The sequence below is a fragment of the Epargyreus clarus genome, unplaced genomic scaffold, assembly GCF_041222505.1.
Source record: "Epargyreus clarus isolate Ecla_fem2 unplaced genomic scaffold, WU_Ecla_fem_2.2 ptg000018l, whole genome shotgun sequence".
In the NCBI taxonomy this organism is placed as follows: Eukaryota; Metazoa; Arthropoda; class Insecta; order Lepidoptera; family Hesperiidae; genus Epargyreus; species Epargyreus clarus.
In genome coordinates, this window is record NW_027332226.1 from 15,990,478 (window position 1) to 16,015,467 (window position 24,990).

At 33.8% G+C, this 24,990-nt stretch overlaps 2 protein-coding genes and 1 long non-coding RNA gene across 4 annotated transcripts in view; 1 reads left to right on the forward strand and 2 right to left on the reverse strand.

The window, feature by feature from the left end:
* Positions 1-5,506: 5,506 nt before the first annotated feature.
* On the reverse strand, positions 5,507-10,389 carry LOC140749682 (sphingosine-1-phosphate phosphatase 2). 2 transcript variants are annotated; one of them, XM_073082803.1, is made up of 5 exons: positions 10,308-10,389; positions 9,463-10,069; positions 7,445-7,695; positions 6,770-6,942; positions 5,507-6,334 (listed from the first exon to the last, which is right to left on the reverse strand). In XM_073082803.1, the coding sequence occupies exons 2-5, from the start codon at positions 9,872-9,874 to the stop codon at positions 5,917-5,919; spliced, it is 1,254 nt and encodes a 417-aa protein (XP_072938904.1). In that variant the 5' UTR covers positions 9,875-10,069; positions 10,308-10,389; the 3' UTR covers positions 5,507-5,916. The 2 variants fall into 2 exon arrangements, with proteins under 2 accessions (XP_072938904.1, XP_072938903.1); XM_073082802.1 differs by having other exon boundaries at positions 9,463-10,371.
* A 672-nt stretch (positions 10,390-11,061) lies between these two features.
* On the reverse strand, positions 11,062-12,270 carry LOC140749684 (uncharacterized). Its single transcript, XR_012103113.1, has 2 exons — positions 11,861-12,270; positions 11,062-11,682 (listed from the first exon to the last, which is right to left on the reverse strand). It is a non-coding gene; the product is annotated as an uncharacterized LOC140749684 (long non-coding RNA).
* Positions 12,271-12,530: 260 nt separating this feature from the next.
* mv (lysosomal-trafficking regulator mauve) overlaps positions 12,531-24,990 on the forward strand; it is a 49,476-nt gene continuing 37,016 nt past the window's right edge. Inside the window, exons 1-5 of the mRNA XM_073082804.1 lie at positions 12,531-12,729; positions 20,540-20,634; positions 21,369-21,454; positions 21,764-21,903; positions 22,214-22,359. Coding sequence (XP_072938905.1) covers positions 20,557-20,634; positions 21,369-21,454; positions 21,764-21,903; positions 22,214-22,359 — 450 coding nt within the window. The 5' untranslated portion in view covers positions 12,531-12,729; positions 20,540-20,556. The remainder of the gene's footprint in view (positions 12,730-20,539; positions 20,635-21,368; positions 21,455-21,763; positions 21,904-22,213; positions 22,360-24,990) is intronic.

Below are 24,990 nucleotides of genomic sequence, written 5' to 3' on the forward strand. Positions count from 1 at the left end.
CGTCTCGTTAAAGAAAGAATGAATCAATTAAATTCAAACAATTAAGAATTCAATATAGTAGTACCTAAAACCTACATAGGCGCAAGGTCGAAGACCACAGTTCAAAACAAGGTAAATAGTTCGTCAAACCACAAACATTGATACCGCATTACACTTATAATTAATTAAAATATACCAATAACAGTATATACCAATAAAACTACTAATGGGCGATTAGGGATTGTATTTTTCGCGATCTGCGGCTTCCACGTACGCCGTGGTGAGTCCGCGAAGAGCGCGCCACAATGCAGGGAACACCATAACCGACAGGCGTAAGCTCTTAGATTACATCCGGAGGTCAGCTGCTAATCGATTGCGGCAGTCCGACTTCGTAGAACAGGTACAATAACAGAACAAAATACTATGACCAAGACCTACAGGAAAATGTACTCATATAAGAATTACTTCATTGTGTTTTCCGTCTTTTACGAGCATAAGAAATACTTTTGGCATGGACAAATAATTACGTAGTAAATTTATTATATTTATATACATATTTTGATTCGTATAACTTGTACAAATAGAAAGTTATACTTTGCGAATATGGGCAATGTAGCATGATAATGATAAGTACATTACGATACGCGTGGCCTAAGTATGTGCAATAATAGGCTACTTATGTCACAAGTATCGTATACTATTTTATAGCTCGTGTGACATAAACCCGCTTATACTTTTGAAGCAATCAAAAAATTATAATTATTTTGAAATAAATAAAGGAAAACTTAAAAATGCCTATTCTATCTAAAACTATTATTAAAAAAGTATTGTAAGCAATCACATTTAGCAAAGGTATTATTATGTTAATATTTTATTTTGGGTATATTTACGTTCTTGACAATGTGTACCTATATCCTAAACAATCGCATCACTGCAAGTGTAACTGCATCGAGTTTTATTGTTTCTCTTAATTGTATACTTTCGCTGCACGTCAAAGCAAGACTTAAAGGACAGGCAGATACTTAAATTACGAATTGTTATCATAATTAGTCATAATACTACTGTGGTAGAAACTCGATTAAGCGAACTGTTTGTTGTCGTACGGCAAGGGATTGTCGAAAATCTAGATAATTGAGTTAATGAAGTAAAGCTATTTGACCCGACTGACTAAGGATTTTCGACCATATGTGGTCATCACAATATCTGACAAGTTCGTTCGTTCGGATTACGTCATGTCCCGGAAATAAAGTAACGGACATAGCAACTACTTACATTTAAATACCTACTTTTTTGGTCAGCATTAATTTATGAAGTGTATTTCTGTTTATAGACCTTAATAATTAGCTTTGACTTATCCCATTTTAATATTCATCAATTAATTTTAATTACGCTTTAAAGAGTAATTAATGCCTTATTAGAAGCATGTTTTAAAATATATCCATCACTTTAAATATTGGGTTCTGCATACTCAAGATGATGATGTAAATGTTGACATTCAAAAATAAAATTTATGTGAATCAACTGTGATTTGATATTGGAACATAATTATTTTTCTATTTTGTTACAACATTATTAAGCGGATTAATCGTAGCTAATAAAGCAGCTAGAGCTAAATAACGAAAACCCCACCACTTAACAAATAACATTTTATTAATAATGTAAAACTATTATAGCCGCGTGTGTAACACCAGGCACCATACTAACAAATGTTTATGTGGAATAAATATTCCTTGGAATGTTGCTATTTTCAAGCATTAAGGAATACATTTTTAAATTCGATCAAATTACATTTACAATTTAAATTTCTCTATAAATCATTTTCAAACCGATATTTTCAATTAAAAATAAAAAAGATACGTCTTGCCGGCCAATGCGGAATTACGCCTGATGGCATGTATCATGTATACGTCAATTATTACTGTTGTTGTTCTTCTAACTTTGAAATATATACATATTTTAACATATTTCTTGTTTATTCAGACAAAACAATATTTAATGGTACAAATTACAAGAACTTCTACTGGACTTTTAATAACTCAACTTAATAACACGCAATACTTTATTGACGAAATATTAAAATAAATGTTAATAATATGTATTCTTTATCATAACATTCGTAAGTATCAGCATAAAAATATTTCAATTTAGATTATCAATAATATATTAGACCTACATAACCGACATGACTATGTACCGCCGTTTTTGAATCACTCATGTTAAAATAAAGAAAAATCACATTAAATACTATATAATAATAATACTTACTATGCACAATTTGTCCACAACATCAAAAAATATTGTTATATTATATTCCAATATACTTAAATATTCTGATTTACGCGAGACATAAGGCACAGAAAAGTTTTACAACAAGTAAATTCCACAATAATTAAATAGTTATTTGATACTGAACACGAGACTAGCTATATCTACAACTACTTAGAGATAAAATACAATGTATGTATAGGGGAGATAACATATAATATACCTGTTTATCATAGTAAGTAGCCAAAGTAATGCTACCATTTTAAATCTCTGCATACTGCGTGCCATATATATATATATATATATATATATATATATATATATATATATATATATATATATATATGGCATAGTTTTTTCAAACAAAGTAGGATTTTATGTTCTGTTATTAGAGCGAACAATTAATAGTAAGCGGGGGCCCAATTCGAATCAAAGTATAACACCCTTTAAAAGTATAACTGCTATATTACTAGTACCGGCTGCATTATATTCGGCTGCATTGAAATCTATTCGTCAAAGTTCCTGTTCCCATGACAATAAATATGTGCAATCTTTGATCTAACATTATTTATAATAATACATTGCAATCACCTTTGTGTTACAACATTATTTGTGATGTACGTAATTATATACTATGTTACATATTGAACTATACTGTTTCTATCACATGCCCTACGAGCATTATAAGTAAGATCCACTTTGTGCATAATTGTATATAGTAAATTCATAGCCCCAACATAGGACGTTTTTTATTTAAAAATATGGCATAACTACAAAATGTGCAATCATTTTTTTTTCATATTAGAGACTTGTTTCATCGCATAAAGTAACCCAACAATTGATGAAATCTATTATTCCACATATCAAAAAAAATGTGGAGCAACAATCAGATATTTAACACATACACACACATTCATACACTGCATGGTGAAATATTGGCTCACGAACCTTGCAAATATTCGATTTTTGTTCATTTAATGTATTGGATTGAGATTCAAGATCGCATAGTCATCTAGTCGACAAAGACTAACGAATAATAAAGAGAACTGTTTATAACGCGTAATTGTGGTATTAATTAGATATCAGCGGAAATAAGCATTGAAAATCCCGCGTAGAAAATTTTATATGAGACTACTCTATGCGTCACTATTACTCATGGGTATAATTTATTTACGATGAAACAAGCCCTTAAAACTAAAATATAACGACATTTGTTCCTTCCCATAGTTTCCATAAAAACCCAAACAAGTGCCACTTAATCATGCTCTAACTAATATGTTTTAGTCTAAGATCCGACTGCTTGATTTAGTACAGCAGGCCCGTGGTAATCCGACAATCATTTTGCTGGGCAGTGTCAAACTATCGAATTTGTCGCATTATAGAGTACTGCCTAATTATCCGAATTCCTATAGTCCGATTTTTTTTACGGAAGAGTACCTTGTAATCCGACGATTTTATATGTATATGTATGTGTGTACTCTGATGTACAAATCATACTTCATTATTTATAACAAATTTGGTAAATTAAACAACACAATAGAGAACAACCGTATTATTATAAAATTAACGCAATTAATGCTATGGAACTTACAAAAAATATTCAATACATACAGTCGTGGTCAACTAATTAGGGACACTCTTTGGTTAAACCGAATTGTGAATTTATTTTTATTTTCCAACGAGTCTAAACCATATTCCATATCTCTTACATGTAAGTATAATTAGTCATTTATGTGCCCGATTATACAAACAATAACAACTTCTTAAACATTAAACCTCTTTACAGTATAGCTGATAGATCTCAATACTTTTTTACTTCTTCTCTTATTGTTTCGTGGTAGTTTTGGCGGCAATCCCGATATTTATTTTAAGTTCTGAAAAATATTTTGAAGAAAAATGGGTAAAAATAAAAGTTGCGATCCAACACTACGAAAAATTATCATGAAGTTTGTTGTCGAGCATGGTTGGCCATACCGAAGGATAGCAGAACATTTAAATTGTTCAAAAACTATGGTATACAATGCAGTGCAACATGTCAGACGCAATAACACAGATTTAAATGTGCCCAGAACAAAAAGATCGAGAAAAACAACTCCGCAAGAAGATAGAATGATAACCAGGTTAGCTAAGAAAGATCCGTTTCTAGGCTCTATTTTAATTAAACACGAAGTGTTTGGGACAGACGAAAGAGCTGGTGTCTCAGCGAAGACCGTTCGACGACGTCTGGTAGAAGCAGGGTTGTTCGGAAGAGTGGCTCGCAAAGTACCGTTGTTGAAGAAATAACATAGAAATGCTCGTTTGGCGTTTGCACGTAAATATGGACATTGGACCTACGCCCAATGGCAACATGTATTATTCTCTGACGAGACCAAGGTTAATTTGATTTCTTCAGATGGAAGGCAATACGTACGGCGTCCAGTAAAAGCGGAAATGAATCCAAGATTCACAAAAAAGCAGGTGAAACATGGCGGTGGAAACATTAAAATGTGGGGTTCATTTTCTGGACGTGGCGTGGGACCTGTAAGGATAGTTCAGGGTAACTTAGACCAACATCAATACAAGGCAATATTGGAGGAAACGATGCTTCCCTATGCTGAGGAGCATCTCCCTATTATATGGACGTTTCAGCATGATAACGACCCGAAACATACCGCCCGTTCAGTCAAGTCGTTTCTTACCAGTCAGTCAGTATCGGTGCTAGATTGGCCAGCAAATAGCCCGGACCTTAACCCAATCGAGCACCTTTGGCACGAAATCAAGAAAAAAGCCACTTATCGTACCACAACTTTAGATGAACTTAATGAAGCTTTTTGTGAGGCATGGGCAAACATTCCTGTCGAAACATGCCAGAAACTGATAATGTCTATGCCACATCGGTGTCAAGCGGTAATTACTAACAAAGGTTTTGCTACTGGGTACTGATTTTACACGTAATAAAATGGAGCTGTTAAAGATATTATAATACTGCAGATTATTAGTTTTGTTTAACTCTATTTTTCATTATAGTTTACTGTCCTTAATTAAATGTCCAGCTACAGAATTATACCTTAAAATTAAATACATGTTCAACCTTTGATATTAAATACTTTTTTTTATTTATTTATTCTTTTATTTACAGCCATTTAAAGCATAATAATCGGATCAAATTATGCAAATAATAGTTACTGAGAAATCAATAGGGTTTATTGTTTGTATGTACATAACCGGTTATTGTTCTTCACTATCTTGCATGTCCCTAATTAGTTGACCACGACTGTATGTAATAAATAACAGACCATGTCGGATTACAGGGGGTAACGGATTAACGCGGGTCTACTGTATATTTTAAGATAAAAAGATTAATAAAACAATATGATTCCAGCAGGTGCCAGTGAAAATATAACCGCGAGTAATTATAATGAACATTCAATTAATATATTTTCAATAAATAATTGAGTTCAACTGTGTTCGTTTCATAATTGTTCGGAAGTTATCGGTCGAATTTCATACAGTGTTCTATCTCACTATTGAATAAAAATGATTATTTAACATGATGTAAAAACTACTTTCCTACTCATAAAATTCGAAAATCACATTATATGAGTATACCTTTAAAACTCGATATAACTAGGTCACCAGCACGATGTGGGCCCTGATCCCACCCATTGAGATGTTACAAGGTAAATTTGTGCACTATATCTCAGTATAGTAAGTGGGCCTATTGATCTGCAGCAGGTGGAACACGTTGGGGAACACGTATGTGGTATTAAAGCCGATCAGGCCGTACGTGAAGTACTTGTAGCTGTACTCCACTATGATCTTGTTGGTGTTGTCCAGGCTGTCCTCGGAGTTGCGCAGCTCGTTCTTGTCCTTGCCGAGCAGCGCGCACACGAAGGCGTACGAGAAGGACTTGGCGATGGCGCGCGTGGCCAGCACGCCGCAGAAGCCGAGGATGGTCCGCAGCAGCGTGCAGCCCAGCATCTCCACGGAGGGCCAGATGATCTCGTAGGGCGGGTCGGCCGCGCTCGCCACCATGTTGCCCAGCTGGTAGTTGGTCCACGAGCCCGTGAGGATGCCCGCGCACACGCTCACTATCATCGTGGTATCGCCCCTGGAACATATTTTATACTTAACGATTTATTACCACATATGTTTATAATGAAACTGAAGTATCTTACATAGGTTCCTTTTGCATTATTTTAGGAACCTTACTGTACAGGTGCACCCTAGCCGTTAATGGCTCGCTTTGAGATATTCGATTTCGCCGGTTGCATGTAATTACGCATCAGCATGTCATATCAGCAAGTCGTAATAATTGTTGCAGGCTTGCTTTCTTAGTACAGTGAAATAAGAGTGTCATTGCGACGAATATTTATGTGACTTTATCAATGAACCCAGTTTAAGAAAGTAGAGTAAAAATAACACTGCTTATTAGAATGTAATTCTTGTCCAACATGTGACAATAATAGGTCGACTGCGAATATACAATAAGGGAGCGGCAGGGTAATACACGCCGTTTTGAGCCCCCCAATAGTACACCACCTACCTGGTGGGCGTCCAGCGGTCGGACTGCGGGTAGTAGACGAGCGCCAGCACGGAGGCGGCGAGCACGGCGTGCGGGGCGTAGCGCGCCGTCAGCAGCGCGCCGTCCAGCCGGTCCACCAGCGGCACCAGCGGCACCAGCAGCAGCGCGGACAGCGCCAGCCCCGCCGCTATGTCCTGCAAACACCATTAACACTTTTATTGCTACTTTCTTCAAATATTACTTATCCACATAAAACAACCAATATACGCCTGTTATAGGCACATATTAATTTCTCAAACATGGTAATACATTTCTACCATTCTGCTTCTATTGTAGGTAAGATTTTTTCAAGGCGAAATATTAGGTTTGATATTACTTTCCTTTTTTATGTAAGTCAGTTTATTTATGCTATTTGTCTATAAAAACAGGAAAGACACATCTGCCCAACAAGACATATTCAAAATGTAGAGCTAGAGAAATTTACATATCTATGATGTCACATAAATGAATGTAATGATAGGGCATATTTCATTGGATTAAGATTATCACTTATCTTGAATGTCGATATCTATTTTAAACAAAGATACATTGTGCAAAATTCTCTGTATTGCACATATTATCCTCTTATGAGGATAAAAGTGTATTGCACCTAATACTTGACATACAGCACTTGTGATTTTCCCGCCATTCACTTACCAGAACACTGTGCATGCCCAAGTACACCCGACTGACGCAGATTAACGTGCACCACGACACCGCGATCACCACGCCCCAGTGCACAGGATACTGATATCTATCCATGGTATACAATAACACCGAAAATGGTATGGAGACACCGACCATGGCATGTGTTGAAGGCATGCCATACTCTATTGCCCATTTTTGCTGTAATTTCTTCACTGGATAGCCAGGTCTCGGCCACCTGATAACATCCTTAAATCCTTGACCTGTAACAATGAAAATATCTTTTTAAAACATAACCTCTATCTCAGTTGCAATGTATAATACATAAAACACCCTCATATTTTAATTTAGACAGCTACACAAAAGAAGCTGGAAGTCCCTTGACAATACTCAAACAATGTGTGATTGCTATGCACAACTATAATAATTATTCATGGCATCATATCTTCCACTTTAGTTGAATGAATACATAATTATGTTGAATACATTATGTCTTCGGGCTGACTGTAGAATATGACTTTAAGGAAAAGATAGATTTGGAATTATAAACTGAGATCATAATATACCATATTCATATGGAAAATAAATATTATTGTATTGTGTTTTGTAATAATTGGATAAAACCTACTCATAAGACACTATGGTAAATAGGGTTTTATAAAATTAGTCATAAATTTAAGGAAAACCGAAGTGATATATACGGCAGGGAAATAGGAGATTATGCAACATGAGCCACATCGAGGGGGCAACCCACATGCCCAGTGACACATACTATTTATTTTTTATGTTCCTGTATATACACAGTGTAATCAGAAGTAAAACCCTGTGTTTTCCTATGAAAATCTCCTTTAAATTAATTGATGTTAGTTGATTGATGATGATGCACATACAGGAAGTTGATAGGCACGCTATGAGTAAATTTTTTATTATATAGGAGTACCAGATAAGCATGCATTTCACCTGGTGGTATGTGGCTACTGACACTACAGTCCATATAATTAGGGACAGTCTTGAGATTTATATTATTCCTAGTTTAAAGCGGTTTTATCAGAGAATTAACATACTTTTCTGTGGTTGTTTCATTTGACACTATTGTTGATATTATTATATATGCTTTTTCATGAATGATATTACCGAATTTTGACGTGATTTTCAACATAGGTGAGGTAAGATTACAATTGGTTGAAGTTTGTTGAAATATGCTTGTGCATTACAACATTTTCAATGTTGTCTAAAAACTTCTGTGATTATTTACCAAAGTTTTTTTTTCACCTTATATTGTTAAAACATAAGTATTATTTCTCCTTGCATTATACCATATTCTTGTAATTAAAAAATGCCTAGGACCCCTGCAACAAATGATTTGTTTGAAAAATTCAGTTTAAGTAGGAAATACTGATACCAAACTAAAGTGTCCCTAATAATATGGACACCCACTGTACATAGGAATCTACAGTGCCAGTAGAAAAGTATGACTCCCCTTCACGCCCTTCAAACCAGAACACAGCAGCCCTTATCACTATTGTTATTATGTAGACATAGATATGGCAGTGGTGTTGCCGGAGTGGAACCACAGAGATTTCTACCACCTTAACATTATTAAATTATCAATGTGATGAACAAAAGAAAATACTTATATTACGCATATTAATTAGTACCCATGAATTTATTGTAATAGTCATATTATAAAAAATAAGTTATTTAAGATTTCAATTAGTCACTAAATAGAAGAGAAATGCATCAAAATAGCAGTCAGCAGAATATTGTCTAAGGCTAGCTTGATCTTTGTTAAGATTAGATTTAGATGATATTGGTGGGCTTTTATTTAAGCTTTTAAAAAAATGGAAAAAAAGACAGGACATCTTAGAATGTAGGAAAAATAGACCAGGAACTTGATGAATGAAAACATTTACTAGAACCTTCTACCAAAACAATAGCATACCTAAATCCTATGTCTGCTATATTGTCATTTCCCTATAGTGTCACAACATAAAAAAATAACTATATATCTATCTGTCTACCACACTTACCTACATACATAACAATAGTCCATACAAGCACCACCCTCCTGCCAACTGCTCCATCAATATTCCAGAACCAGAATGGAATAAATGTGGCATAAAATATTTCATCGCCCAGTGCAGTCCCAATGACAAATAGATAGTACCAGAACTTGTTGTTTATGTGGCACTCCAGCTCCTCACGCGAGCTCTCCGCTGACGTATCAGTGTCGCATGATGTCTGGGAGCTACCAGAAGTGTCACTGGGTATTCTCTTATGTTGCCTAATGTCCGCCTCACTCTCTTGTTCCAGCCGCTCGGAGTGCACCACCTCGGCGGTGTCCGTGCTCGGACCCACTTTCTTGTATATGACACCGAAAAAGTTCTGTACCTTCACCACCAGCAGAGGATCCTTCAAGTATTCAATTATGTTCTCCCACATGATGTCACAAATTACAGACGGACACTTTGAGAGCCGATAGACCAGGAACACGTTTGATTATAGCTCATACGAAAGCGGCATTGCGCGCGTAGTGATTCAGACCGATCGACGACTCACTGATAAAGGAACATGCCGTAATACTGATTACTGACAAGCAAAGAACCTCTGACCCAATTCACTGCGATCATGTAACGCCTGTTGAATTAAAACTTGTTAACTAAGATTAAGATTCTTCAGGTTCACAAAAGAATTTACAAAAACTTTTTGAAATAAATTATTCAACAACTAAATTGATAGGCACTCAAACTTTTAATTTATTATATCAATTGCAATTAAAATAAATACAATAGCACATAATCGATTAGATGGTCACGTCTTTATCATGAAAGAAATAAAAAATATTTTTATAAGGAAAATAATTCATTCAAATTACGATCTTTTGAGAAATCCTGCAATCTTCAGTTTTCTGTCATTGACAATATTGACATATTTCACATGACTGATGACATACAATACCAATTGGCTACTTGACACTTTTTGGGAAACTGTTTTAATGAATTCATATACGTATTATATATGCCTTTCATTGATCATTTTTTCGAAAAAAGGGCTATTTATTAATAAAAAACATATTTTTATTACGGTGAACGGAACGTTACGCCAAAACAGGCGGTCAAGTGTCATTTCGTAGCGTGACGTCAACACATTGAAAATATAGAAATAAACTTCGACGCTACACATACTTCAGGGGAAACCTTGGGAATTATTAAACTTTTATTAGTACAATTGCAAGAATGTCAAATTACAAGGCGTGTGCAGTGACAATGTGTTCAAGTACGATCGCTAAATATCCTAACAAATTTGCTTATACAAGTTCCTAAACCCAAATCTCATAAACGTTAAAGAACTTGCAGATTCTTATATGTTTAAATCCTCCGTTTGCAAGCAATGACATTTTATACTATCTATGTAAGAGAAGTATTATTGAAAAAAAAGAATAAATTTAGTAACTCTCGAGTGATTCGTCAATTCCAAATCATTGGAACGGGACGTAATCAAAACAAAACAGCAAGTGGAAGTATTCATATATTTAATATATTATATAGATGTCTATGATAAGAATAGAATTATAAGACGTCTATGAGAATTCTATTTTAAGGGCCCATTCTGTAATTAATAGGACACAATTAAAATATTTCATGACTGTGTTATTATTGATGGTGCATGTGCACTGATTAAGTTACATGACTGTATAATTAAAAATACATGATTTGCTAATATTAGTATTTTATTAACCGATTTCTTTGTTTATTTGGTTTATATGGTTCTATTAGTGAGTACACACAGTAGAACTTTTGTATATATTTATCATATGTTACAGTTACAACAATTACTACAGATCACCTAAGCTAAATTTTTGTGCTGCTTGCGTGTCTGCTTTTCTTCATTACTAAAATTATTTTCCGTACAAATGGATATATATTTTTATCACTGTCATTTTCAGAATTAAATTGCAATGCAATAATAGGAACTGTATGGTCACTTTTCTTCCTTCATCTTGTTGGGTAGGTTACGCAAGTAAAGAAGTACTATTTCCCGTGTACTTTACTTTATGTATTTCAGACTGGTGCCCACTTTCGAAACTTTTGGCTCCTCACTTCTTCTAGGCAGGACAGTCATCACATTTTCATTTTCATTGATGTACCTTGTGTTCAGGACAACTTTTACTTTTCATGAAACACAAGCTTGCCTTCCTCTTAAACTGCACATACTTTATAACGTCGTCACTATACGATTGTCGGGAAGATCTGTAAATATAAATATAACCAATTAATAACCTTAAAACAGTTCACATAAGAATATAAGTATATTTAAAAAAATCTTAATAATCACTTGAAGACAACCTTTCTTCTGTCTGAAGTCAGTTAAGAAATGTTTTAATTGTCCGATATGATTAAATGTAAATATAAAGAATGTTTTACTTACGTTGTTTATTTGATATTTCCATAGGTTATCTCACGGAAGTTTTTGTATCCATTTTGATTTATTGCACTGCATATATGGAGATTCTTTAAGCAGGTTCACGCTATCAGCTTTAATATAGTATGGCTTCATTTCGGTTCACAACATAAATTCAACCAACTCTAACAGCAAACGATTTAATTATTATTTGTCTTGTTTGGTTTCGATGTAGTGACGTCACATGACATTTGAGGCAGCACTGTGGCCGTTTTGGGATTTAAAATCCACAGATAAAAAATCGAAAATTTCTTTTTAAAAATTAAAATACTTAGAACGTATTAAAAAATAAACGAAATACTGCATAATTTATGTTTACTTATAAGCTATCATATCCAACATATTTCATATTTTATTGTTATAACTGTCAAGTACCCAATTACCAATGACCGTTTCCCACTTCTTCGATTTCTCAATTTTAATACAAGATAGATCACTTCATTCAGTCTGAATGAAGTCTCCTTATATTAAAGAAAATTGTAATTGCACAGTTTAATCGTATTTTTGACTTTTTTGTGTTATACAATGATATTAAATAATATAAAGTGTTTATGGAATGTCCGATTATGATACAAATAAAAATTATCCACACTCACAGATTATAAGAAATGTCTCATGTCAACAAATATTTTGACGTTATTTCAATTTGACTTATTTGATTTCAACAACCTTGTAGTTGACGGACCGAAAATACTGAAAAAATATAAGTGAGACTGTAAATAAAAACTTAATTTATAATTGCATTTTCTAAACTTATTTTGTAACAGTATATTTAATTTTATTGAACATTTAAGGACAATATACTCCGCCTGGAAGTTTGGTTTCCTTACGTGCATGTAAGTTTAGTTCCTTACTTTTAAAACTTTACAGCAAACAATAACGAAGTGTCTAACTATGTATTTTTACGGTGTATTTTAAGTTTTGAGTATTATCAAAGTACAGAACATTTTAAAATAGTATTTACGAGTTTAAAGACGTTAAGGTTGTGATTAACGTAATCATTAATTTAGAACTGAAATAATCTTTTAAATGACTAATAAAATAAAAAGTAACCCGTTCAGTTAACTATGATTGTGTAATAACGATAGTAAATAAATAGACTTAACAGTGCGCCCTTTTTGCTCGACTGAGGTCCTCACTAGAATCATATTTTAAGATATTCTGTAACTTTGAAATGTTGCAGCATACTGATAGATGATTAATATGTATTGATTTTATATAAGTACTTCTTAATCGTAATAGACGAGAAAGTGAGCGGAATTTCCTAAATTAGTCATAAATATTATTCTCCGTCCAAACAAATTAATTTTAAATGTGGAAAAATATTGGATAAAAAGTGTATTCTTACTAAATCTATCTTGTGCTTTCTCTAGACAACCCTTTGAACAATTAAGAAAAAGTTAATAGTGTTCAGAGGAATGGATGCAAAACGTTATTTATTATTTTTGGAAACAGATGGTTTGGAATAAAAGGGGTAGATCTACCCCCTTTCAATTAAACTATATATAGTTTCTTTGTGTCAGTCCCACAACATCTATACTGCTTTGTTAGTATTATGTGAAGTTGCTTTGTGTTTTGGAGATTAAAATATTGAGTTTGAGATGTTCTTTTGAGGCACTCATACTTAGCAAATCTGTACTGCCCATGATACATGAATACATGGGGCTTACTACAGATGTCTATTGGGTAAAAACCATATAGAATAATGTGGGCTCCATTATCACTTGCTAGTGCCATTACACATAAAATAAAACAAAAAAATAAGTATGTATTATATATTGCACTTATGAGGGTTTATAAAATTTTCAAATGGAATTTCAATTCCATTTGAAAATTTCAATTTAATTTTAGGATTCCATACCCAAAGGTTAAAAACGGGAGCCTATTATGAATGACCTGCTGTATGTTCACTTGTCTAACATTGAGGTCTATCAAACCCAACAAACCTTTGAAATTTTTTAGTGTTTTAAGAACTGCACTGTCACATAAAAAAAAATGTTCCTTTCTTTAATAATGGAAATTGCACACTTGGCATATTTTTTTCCTATTTCATTACTTTATCTAAAATAAAATGATTGTCTAAGTTATTGTTATTTATTTTTACCTTTAAATAAGTTCTGTTCAGATTTTTCTTACTGGTGTACATTAAATTTACCATTACTTGCACTTCACTAATCCAATTAGCAGTATAATCTTATAAGATTTTACTTGTCACATTTTAAATTAGCTTAAACATGTTATGTTACTTAGCTAGGTGTCCATACTATGTTTTAAGTAATACTTTGTTTTGTTTAATAAGCCTAGTGTTAGAAGTGTTACAACCATACTATCAGTTCAATCTATTTTAAAATCATTCAGTCATTTAATTATAAAAATCATTATACTCTGAAATAAACTTAGTTGGCATAACAGAAATGTCTTAATTATGTAACTGCTTTTTAAAATAATGTAAACGCCTATGTAGATTATTTTTTAAGTGAAATATTTTTTTATAATATATTTTCATTATTTCATAAATTTTCATCGAAGTGGATTTATTGCATTATTAAATTAAGAACTAATCTGAACATTACATGTTACAAAATGATTTTATTGTTATATTAATAGTATGCTTATCTATTATATTATATAGGGTTTTATTATGATGAGCAGAACAATGGTCATAAAAGTAATTTGCTATGCAGAGAAAGTGATTGCAGACCATAATGAGCTTACAGCTTAAACTCTTCTTAGAAGGTGTGACTCATTGCCTGGAAGACAATGAAGTGTTCTTTATCCTGCTAAGTTAGTGAACACAATCAGTACTGTATTGTGATGCAATTCCATTAGACTGGTCTAGAAGATACCTATCCTGGTTTATTTTTTTTAAGTAGAAAGTATTTTGAAAAACAAATCGGTGAACTATGTGAACTATGAAACAGTGTCTCGTACAAACGCCGAAAAATACGGGTACCCTTTATGGAGATCCTCTTTATTTTTAACATTTGTGATTTGAAAATAATTTTCAAGTTTAGTGTGATGGTTTATATGTCACTTCTATATTGCTTTTTTTATTAAAAAGCAATATAGAAGTGACATTATCGTTGCCGTTAATAAATCTACATAAACAATTATAGAGTTTGTGATTAAATTTACAATTGAACAGAGTAAAGACATGAACTTTAACTTGCTGAAAATAATTAACCGGTCATTCCTCTCTGTTTTATTACAGTTAAACTTATTTAAGACCAAATATAAATATAGAAATGACACCTATATTAAATTCTAAAAAGTACAAGTTATTTTCAGTTCTATATATTTAGATATAAAGTTAATATTATCATATTACCTAAAAGTATGTAACTATTATTTTATTCTGCATCGCAAATACGATCTTATCGTGTTTATTCTAAAGTTTAAGCGTACACGACGTAAAGGCTTATAAAAACGTATTAGTAAAAAACAGGGAGATAAGCAAAATATCTACTAAATATAGAGTATCTGTCTGTACATGTTGAATATGATGATATACAATATGTTCATTCACAATAACCGTTTGGTATCTATTGCGTTGATAACGCAACCACAGCCATTATGCATATACTCTTTGGAGCCATGTGCCCACAGACACTGTAGATGAATTTTATGTATAGTTAAATTTAAATCCGAATATATACGCGTTTATTTTACAAAACAAATCATTACTGTGGTATACGGTTTTAACAGTTAGTATAATATAACGTCGCTGTTGGAGTTAAGCCTGCTTTCGAAATATTTGGGTTACAAATATCGGGGCATCAATAGAAAATGAAGCTTTTGGTAATAAAAACACGTATAAAAAGCTTAAATACGTTATCCTGTTAAATCAAAGTAATCATAGCCAAAAGTTCACCCTACGTGGTTTAATGTAACTGCTGATGAATTTCAGAGGGTGGTCTACAAGGTCTGTGAGGAGTTCATAACGAATATAACTTTTTCTACATCGACTTATTAGACTTGAGTAAGTAGGCAGGTAGATAGAAGCTAAATGCAAATATGGTTTTTATATTGGCGTATGTTTCCTAGTAATTAATGATTCGTTTTGTTATTTTGACTCTACAATCATGTTACGTAGAGTTCCCGAGCACAACCGCGGGTCGCAGTTGTGTTATACAATGACCGCGTAGATAAGGTTTCTTGGACTCAGTTTACACCCGACCGGTACATGCGGCGTTCGTAAACACTACACATTTACCGAACAACATTACAATGCCGATTTTTACTAGCAATAACTTTAAAGATCACATGCAAAATATATTTCATGAAAAAAGAAATAAGTTGTGAAATGAATCAGTCATTTTAGTGATGCAATAGTGAGAGTTAGCAGTAGATTGTGGACGAACGTTATTTATTGTGGAGTTTGTAGTTTGTTTGTTTGTGTGAGTTGTTATTAACCACTAGACTGAGACGGTGAATCAGTAGTAAGTACGTCTTTCGCCAATTCTTAAAGATTTGTAAGATATAATTACGAAAATCGCATAATGGTTAAGGCAGTTGTTGTTACACTTTTACGCACAGACCTATAGGTCTGTGCTTTTACGTCTATTATGTACCTATATAGTTTAATTTATATTTATGTTCCACTTTTATCATACATCTATCATAACATTATTGCTATTTCAATGCGTCTGCACATGCACATAAACAAAGATATGCAATTACTTGTTGAAGACAACTAGTGGCCATTGACTGATAAGTCCTTTCCTGTAACATTGTATCAGTTATACAGAAGTCTTGCTTGTACTATCTAGAAATAACTAAAACAAATAATGAAATTAGTAAAATAGTGACCTTGGGCTGCACAGCCACGTGGTAAGCAGTTATAACTTTGAATTTAAAGTTACCCCTACATCATCATCATCATCATCATCAACCCATTAGTGCCCCATTGCTGGGCACGGGTCTCCTCTCATAATGAGAAGGATTCGACCATTGTCCACCGCGCTAGCCGAGTGCGTATTGGTAGACTTCACATACTTTTGAGGTATTTTTTTTATATAAATCTCTCAGGTATGCTGGTTTCGTCACGATGTTTTCCTTCGCCGTTTAGCAAGTGATAATTAATTTTGAATACGCACATAACTTTGAAAAATCAGAGATGCGTGCCTTGGATTTGAACCTCGGACCCCTCGATGGAGGGGCCGAGTTTCATAACCACTAGGCTATCACTGCCTTTTTTATTTCTTTTCGAGGGGTAAACCTTCAAAATATACCCGACGACGTGGGAGCGACGCCGGGTTATGTAGGATTTTTACCGCACTAAAAACCCCCCCGGTGGCCGTCCTCAGCGCTTGTTGGAGAACTCCGGGATCTCCATCGGAACACAACCGAAGTCCTCCAAGCGCGATGCCCGGATCGGGCTCTGCCCTGGGGGAGCGTTTGCCCCTCCCACAACATCTGGTGATTACGACGCTATGCGACCACACATACCGCCGTCCTTCCCGGGGTAGCATACTGGACGGTTCGAGCTCCCACTCTTGCCGCCCGCAACCCCGGAAGCGCCCTTTTAGTCGCCTCTTACGACAGGCAGGGGATACCATAGCCCTATTCTAGTCCCGGAACTACAGGGACAAGGCTATCACTGTCTAGTTAGCCTATAAAACTCAATAAAAAAAATATGTAGGTGAAGTAGGATATTGATACTAATAGGGAACAATTTGATTTCGTTTTTACAACTAGTTGTTATGTTTTACTCCATGGCAGTTGAATATTTACGATGAAATATAGATTAATTGTATATCATTTTATTTAAAAAACATACATAATGTATGACTGTAAATAAAATTTAAATAGATTTTCTTGTTAAAGGGATTATGAAGTAAACTATGTTACTCAAATTTGATAAAAAAAAAACAGCTCAATTTTGTTTCCTGTTTACCGTACGTCGTAGCTGCTATATGAAAACTTCTGCATACGGAAGGAAGCGCTTGTTTCAATGATCTTGATGAGGCATTGATGCTCGTGCACTGAACTGACGCATAAGTATTGTACTTACAATCAAGATACATTTGCCAATCATTCGCCAATTGATTAATTCCGTCCGCATACGAGTACTACATTCAGTAATAGGAGTTACATTTGTTACAATAATAGTATAAGTAAGATATACAATTTTTCACTTACCTATGTAGATAAAATTTTGATGCCACAAGAGAGATTATTACAAAAAAAAGCATCATGCAAGTTTCGGAACTTACCTAATGGAACGGAATTTACAGGAACCAAAATTGTTAAACCTTTTATATTTTTAAACATGATGATTTGTTTCTATCGGTTAACTATCTACCACCACAGTATAAGGATATACAGTAATTTAACTCGGCCCTGTCCTTGAATTAGATACCTACGGTTGCGCTGGGCACGGTAACGCGTTAGGGCTGCCTGCCTACAGTTTTTTAATTACATCTGCATACTTGACTTTCTTTTTAATTTTTTGATTGTAAATGTTGTATTTTTTTATTTATACAAATGAATGCTATAGTTAATTATATAGAAAGTGTTGAATGAAAATGCATGTTATGTTTTTTAATATGTATATATTACGTAATAAAAACTATTCTTATAATTGGGTACTTGACAGTTACAACAATAAAATATGAAATATGTTCGACATGATAGCTTATAAATTAACATAAATTATGCAAAATTTAGTTTAAATATTTAATACAATATTTAATAATAATTTTAATTAGAGATGCGCCGAATAGTGGTTTCACCGAATAACCGAATACCGAATATTATTCGGTTTAACTTTCACCGAACTGGATATTCGGCCGAATGATTCGGTTTACCAATTCATTTTTTTGCCGCGTAAACAGGTTCTAATATTTCTTTTATAGTGTCCATTATTGTCAATTTGCCAGTTACCTGTGTTCATTAAAACTTTGATTTAAGTTGTAAAAAGAAATACTGATTTGAGGTTTAAAATAAATGTTAACTATACTAACTTTAGAATCTATACAAATAATTAAAATTTAAGTGTCTGTTTGTAATGTCAAAATAACAACATTTTACTAAGACCATATAACATAAAAGGAAAATATAAAATATACGGTACATACGGTACTTATAACGAAAAAAAAATTATTTCAAATTTGGTTTGTTCCGGCTAATCTTTAAAATGGCTGTACTGATTTTGATGGGACTTTCACTGGCAATTAGCTGATGTTATAGACAGTAACATAGGCTACATTAATTTTGGAAAAAGAATTAGGGATAAGCGCAAAAAAGTTAAATCCCATGAAAACTTCAGAGTATTTACACTTTTAACGCGGGTGAAACCGCGGGGCACAGCTCGTAAGTAATAAATATGTTCTTTTAAGGTTTCAAAATAAATGTTGATTTGAAGTTTAATTGCTTTATGTTATTAAATTATCATAGGATTTCTTTGACTTAAAATATAACATAAATCTTACATAAGAAGTTTTGTGTTTTAGTTATGTACCGTGTCGTGTATACACGAAAGTAGACATACCTACTCGAACCGAATATATTCGGCACCAAAACCGAATAATTCGGCCGAATACAAATACCAAAAAAGATGCCGAATACGCCGAAAACCGAATACCAAACGAATATTCGGCGCATCTCTAATTATAATCTATACTCCGATTCATAATTGGGTGTCCAAAATGTAAACAAAGGTGTTGACCTATCAAGAAAATACCTTTCAAATGGTAGTTTCTTATTTTTGACGATCTTAAAATAATACAACAATAATAAAATATTGATCTAAATAAATTAAGATCAATTCTCATTTTCTAATATTTATATTACCTCATTCAGAATAGTCCCTCGGCGGCATATCGCGCGAACAAACGGGTGCCGAAAGGCCGCTAAGCCACGCCCTCAGCCTTTGTTGCGCCGCGCGACGACGAATAAATACGACGCGTGCGTTGTGCAAGCAAGCCCTTCGTTTATCAACAGTTTCGAGTTTTATTTTGCGCGGGAATAATAAAAGTTGTAAATTGGTCGAAGAAATAGTTTTATTCTATTAATTCAGAAGAGGGATAACCTCAAATAACAAGCTCTGACACCTGTCTACTGAACCAAAATTACAACAATCATACGTATTTTTTAAAATATCAAATTGTATTAATTAAAAACTAATCTAATTTAGTAGTAGTAGTACCTAGTAGATTAAGTATCTAGTATTAACATAAAAATCATTGTAATTGTCTTACCTTTCGGAGTTTCCAGGCAGTTTAAAAAATGTTATATCTGGATGTGTTATTGACGAATTGAAGCAACCAAAAACAACACAATATAATCTATAACTTTTCTTCGCCATATTATTCTTGAAACAACAAAATATCTTACAAAACCGTCACATCACCCGCTCGTCACCGTGGCACATTCACGACACTGCGTGTACCGAGTGTTTACTTACCTCGAGGCGAGTAGGCGTGGCTTGCGTTTCGTGCGTTTGTATGAAGATAAAATACTGTATATCCTTATACTGTGCTACCACCGTCACACAAATATTACAACGAAATGTTTGTTGAATAAAATTAAGACTAGTGGTATATTTATGATCCTACCAACATTTTAATTATCTTTAACTATATAAATCAACAGAAATGGATTTTTAATAAGAGGGTACTTTATATCTTTCACTATATTCTGTAGGTTGGCGTTCGTAGATAATGGCGGCGGAAGAGGACGCCGATACCCTCAAGCTATATTGGGATCACTTCTTCAAGGCGGAGACCGGCACTTATGAGGTAACAAACTGGAGTACATCCTTTTGTCATCTGCGTTCTATTCCTTGTGGAAAATGATATCGTTGTTTACATCTGTATTTGTGCATAAAACATACATATTTTGTGAAAATATTACGTTTCCACCAGTTTTATTCTGCGAGTAAGTCAGTGCTGGGGGCCTACCACCATCTTTTAAAAACCATCATAGTTCAGGAAAAAATTATTTCAATATTGCATCCACATTCTTTTGTTTCGTACCACGACCTCGTTAAAAGAGTAAAATATTCCGTTATACGCAGTTGAACAAACTTATACCCTTATTATTTTTCGCTTATCCATTGCATAAAACCAACTGAAATTGTCATATATTACTTAAAAATTTAAATTTCCTGCAAAAAAGAATGAATAGTTTCGACCGACATAATACAAAACTGCTTATTGTAATGTTATGAAAACAATCTTACTTTAACGAGGTCGTGGCACGAAATTTCAATGTAAGATTAAAATAATATTGTTTTAAGAGATGGTAGACCTTGCCTTAGGCGCGTAGATGTACTTCCACTATCTGCCTTTTGAGGTCTCCTGTTGGACCAAGGCCATTGGTGCGATTCCAATCGGCTCTGTACCTTCTCAATCCATCGGTTTCCTAAAGTCTTCTTTAAATCATCGATCAACTATTAGTATTAACCTATCTATTGCTATGACACAATTTCATTCAGAATATAAACATTCTTACATTATTTCATATTTTCCAGAAATCCACTTGGCTGGATTTATTTCTGGCCGAGTTCCTTATCCGTCTCAACAAAGGCGACAATCCGAGAGACTTAATAAAATTTTGGTAAGTGTCAGAGTATCTAAAAACTACGAATTGGACGAATTTATTGATAAGCTTATTTACAATTCCTGGTGAAAATCGTGTTGTTAATATATTCTAATGAATATATTTCTTTTATTACGTATATTATGTCTTGCTTATAATTAAGAAAACTATAAGTAATCGCTAAAGACGTAATATGTGATAAGACGTAATAGTAATAATTATATGAATACTATTTGTTATTAACTTCCAGAATACCAATTAATATTTTTGTTATTAAAATGACACATTTGGTTAGTGTTGATATAATGTACTGTTGTTGTTGTCCAGCCCAGTGAGCGGCGTGGTGACGCTGGTGGGGTGCGAGCTGCTGTGCGGCATCCACCGCGTCACGTCCTCCATCAACACGCACTACGCGCCGCTACAACACCTCGACACCGCCAACAACACCACCGACGACAATGCCGCTGGTAATATGTTATTTTTTTTTTTTTTTATAAAACCTAGGAAATTATTACAAGTGTGTTTCTGGGTATAAGGCCAATATACATAAAAACGCAATCGATTAATTTCAGCTTAGTCTTTAATAGTTCTTTAGTCTCCACACCAGAATAAAACGTGCCATAGAGGATCTCAGAAACAGATAACTATAGCCACTTAAACGGTTGTTGACAAGCAGTGAAAATTAATTTACAAAAAATCGAATTGGACTGTATAAATGTTACATTTGAAATACTCAACTAGATATAATTATAACATACACATGCACATTTTCAACAGACAATAAATCAGAGGAGTGTAGTTCAAAGCCAGCGAGTCTATTCAGCCGGGCCAACGCTCAGAGCTCGGCGGAGATCCTGCGCAAGTACCTGCTCGGCGGCGTCGCCTGGAAGTGCCTCGTGCTGCTTAAGGCGCTGGGGGTTGAGGTACCTCTGACCTATTCACACCATGTTACTTAGATCGAAAAACAAGACAAGAAGGTGGTAGAACCCTTTGTGGTTCGACTCCGGCGGCACCACCGCCACACCTATTTCTGCCTAATAACAGCAGTGTTACTGCTGTGTTCCGTTTTGAAGGGTGTGGTAAGGGAGACATACTTTTCCGAGGCGTTCCAGCTTAGTCCTCAGGAGTAGCGGCGCATCTGTTGCCGACCTCAGGTAGGAATATCTGGGGTTGATTATAGATGTCCATGGGCGGCAGTAGCCACCGTTACTATCAGGTGGACTGCATGCTCGTCTGCTACTTCTATATTATAAAAAAAAAACATGAATTTTACATGTATGTCCTGAAGACCTTGAAATTAAATTAGGGCCCCGGGAGGCACATTTCAAAGACCATTTAGTTATGACGATTCATTTTTGTTTATGATATTGTTGGATTTCTTTTATCTAATATTTTGAAAGTCTAAAATAAATAAATAAGAAGAAAGTATGCCATGGTAAAGGATTTTCATAGAAAAGCCCATACCATAATAACTTAATAAAAAATGTTGTAAAGGTTTTTCAAAGGTGTCATTTAAGTTAGCAAATTTAACATATTTGAATATTTAATAAGAATGATAATTGGTTTATTTTATAGTTAATGACTGTTATCTTTAACAAATTAGCCATCAGTTTATCTTGTATCTAGAGGAGTACATGATAAATACAGATAAACTTATAATATAAATTAGTACTACACATGATCCACATGGTGTGTACGCAACAAACGTATTATGTATGCGAAACTGATCTCTATTACAGAGGAGTAATAATCATATCGGTGTATACAGTCTCGTAGTTGTGCGCGGATTTCCTTGGTTCACTGTTCATATGCCAGTATATGTCAGGGATGTAGCACCGCAACCGAAACTATCGGATATCCAAAATAAAAATGTATCCGAAAACATTTCGGATATGGGCGGTGCCTAAATAAAATAACACACTAGTATAAAATGTTTTCGCCCTACCAAGCAAAGTTGTTTAGTTACTTTGCAAGAAAAATTAAAATATTGCCATAACTTTAGGTTCTTTACTTTTATAATCCTTTAAAAATCTTATATTCGCAATCGAAAGTATCCTAAATAATTCCATAACCTTAAGCGTACGTAAAACGGATATAATATATTTAATAAATCCCTATCCATACCCAAGTTTGTAGTTTCATATCCATCCCTAGTATATGTAATCGCGGGGTACATGTGAGTGTAGATAGCTACATACTTGTGACACGCAGTTTCCGCGACCCGCGATAACCGCCGGCCGGCGTTATGGGCCCTGACACCTTTTAAAATTGACCCCGCTACTCAATTTGATTTTAGATAAATACGTGTTTTGTCAAAAAATTCTCTTATTGTATAATCGTTTTGGTATTTTTAACATGCTTTTATTAGCTTGGGTTGTCTCTATGTATGTAACGGAATCTTTGAGCTCAATTTTCACCAACTTCCACAACTCTGATTAATTTGACACTTTGCACATGTATAAAGGACCGATGACAATGCAATAATTTAATAACAGTTTCCGATTATGCTTATTAGATTAATTAATTCCCCAATTTCTGAATTTGTCACAGACTAAAAAATTTAAAAAAAATAATAATTAAAAAAACGTGTTCTTTTAGATTTTTTTAAATTATTATTTATTTCAATACAATTACATACATAAATAATAAGTTAATGAATAATAAATTTAGGCACCTGTAAATAATAAAAAAAAAAATTTAATTTGTATGAAAAAGGACTAAAATTAAATGTTACTATAACTTGTGCTTATTGGTTTGTAGTAAGTAGTAGCGTGTTAGATGAATATCATCATCTGTAATCACTGTCTGAAGCCCGCCGAGCCTCATTCTTGTTTAAAGTTAATAAAGTAATTACAGCTTGCGTGTTCTGCCTACACTTAAAGTATTGAGCGGTAATTACTTATGTTCCAAACGGCCTTAGATTTTTATAAATATAACGATGATGTAACTAGTATTTTCACTTATAACTCCGCTTAGGAATTCCTTGTTTTAAAATATTGATTACTTTTTAAATATTCACTCTACTGTGAATGAATGATTTTTTTATAAACTAGACATTAATTGTGTTATAAAAAGGAAGATATTGCTCTATCGATTAGTCAATTATCACAGTAATAAAACGGATTATCATATTATAGCATGGTTTGGTTACCGATTTACTGTCCTCTTTTAACATGTTGCGTTTGACAGAGACAGAGTACTATAAATTAGGTTGCGTGGGAAAATAATGTAACGATGTGTGGTTTACATATTGTTATTGATTTTAATGAGTATGTGTCATCGGCGAACGAAGCCAAAAATGCGGTATTACGTAAAAAGTATAGGTACATTATCATACATTTAAATAATGATAATTGTTATAATGATGATGTCTATGATTACGAACGGAACCGCTTGAATTTTAATGATTTAAAGAAAGCTGTTAATTTGTTATGTTAAAAATTAGTTTAACATTGAGTAATTATGTTGTAAGGTGAGAGTGATAATTGGATAAGACTAATACCACAGCTCTGTTTGCTCATGGTGATTTTCCTAATCACTACTAATAAATGGGG

Coding starts and splice junctions, on each gene's coding strand:
- LOC140749682 (XM_073082803.1), bottom strand. CDS start 9,874: ATGTGGGAGAACATAATTGAATACTTGAAGGATCCTCTGCTGGTGGTG. Junction 6,943..7,444: donor TGGGCATGCACAGTGTTCTG/GTAAGTGAATGG, acceptor TGGTGTTTGCAG/GACATAGCGGCGGGGCTGGC. Junction 6,335..6,769: donor GACCGCTGGACGCCCACCAG/GTAGGTGGTGTA, acceptor AATATGTTCCAG/GGGCGATACCACGATGATAG.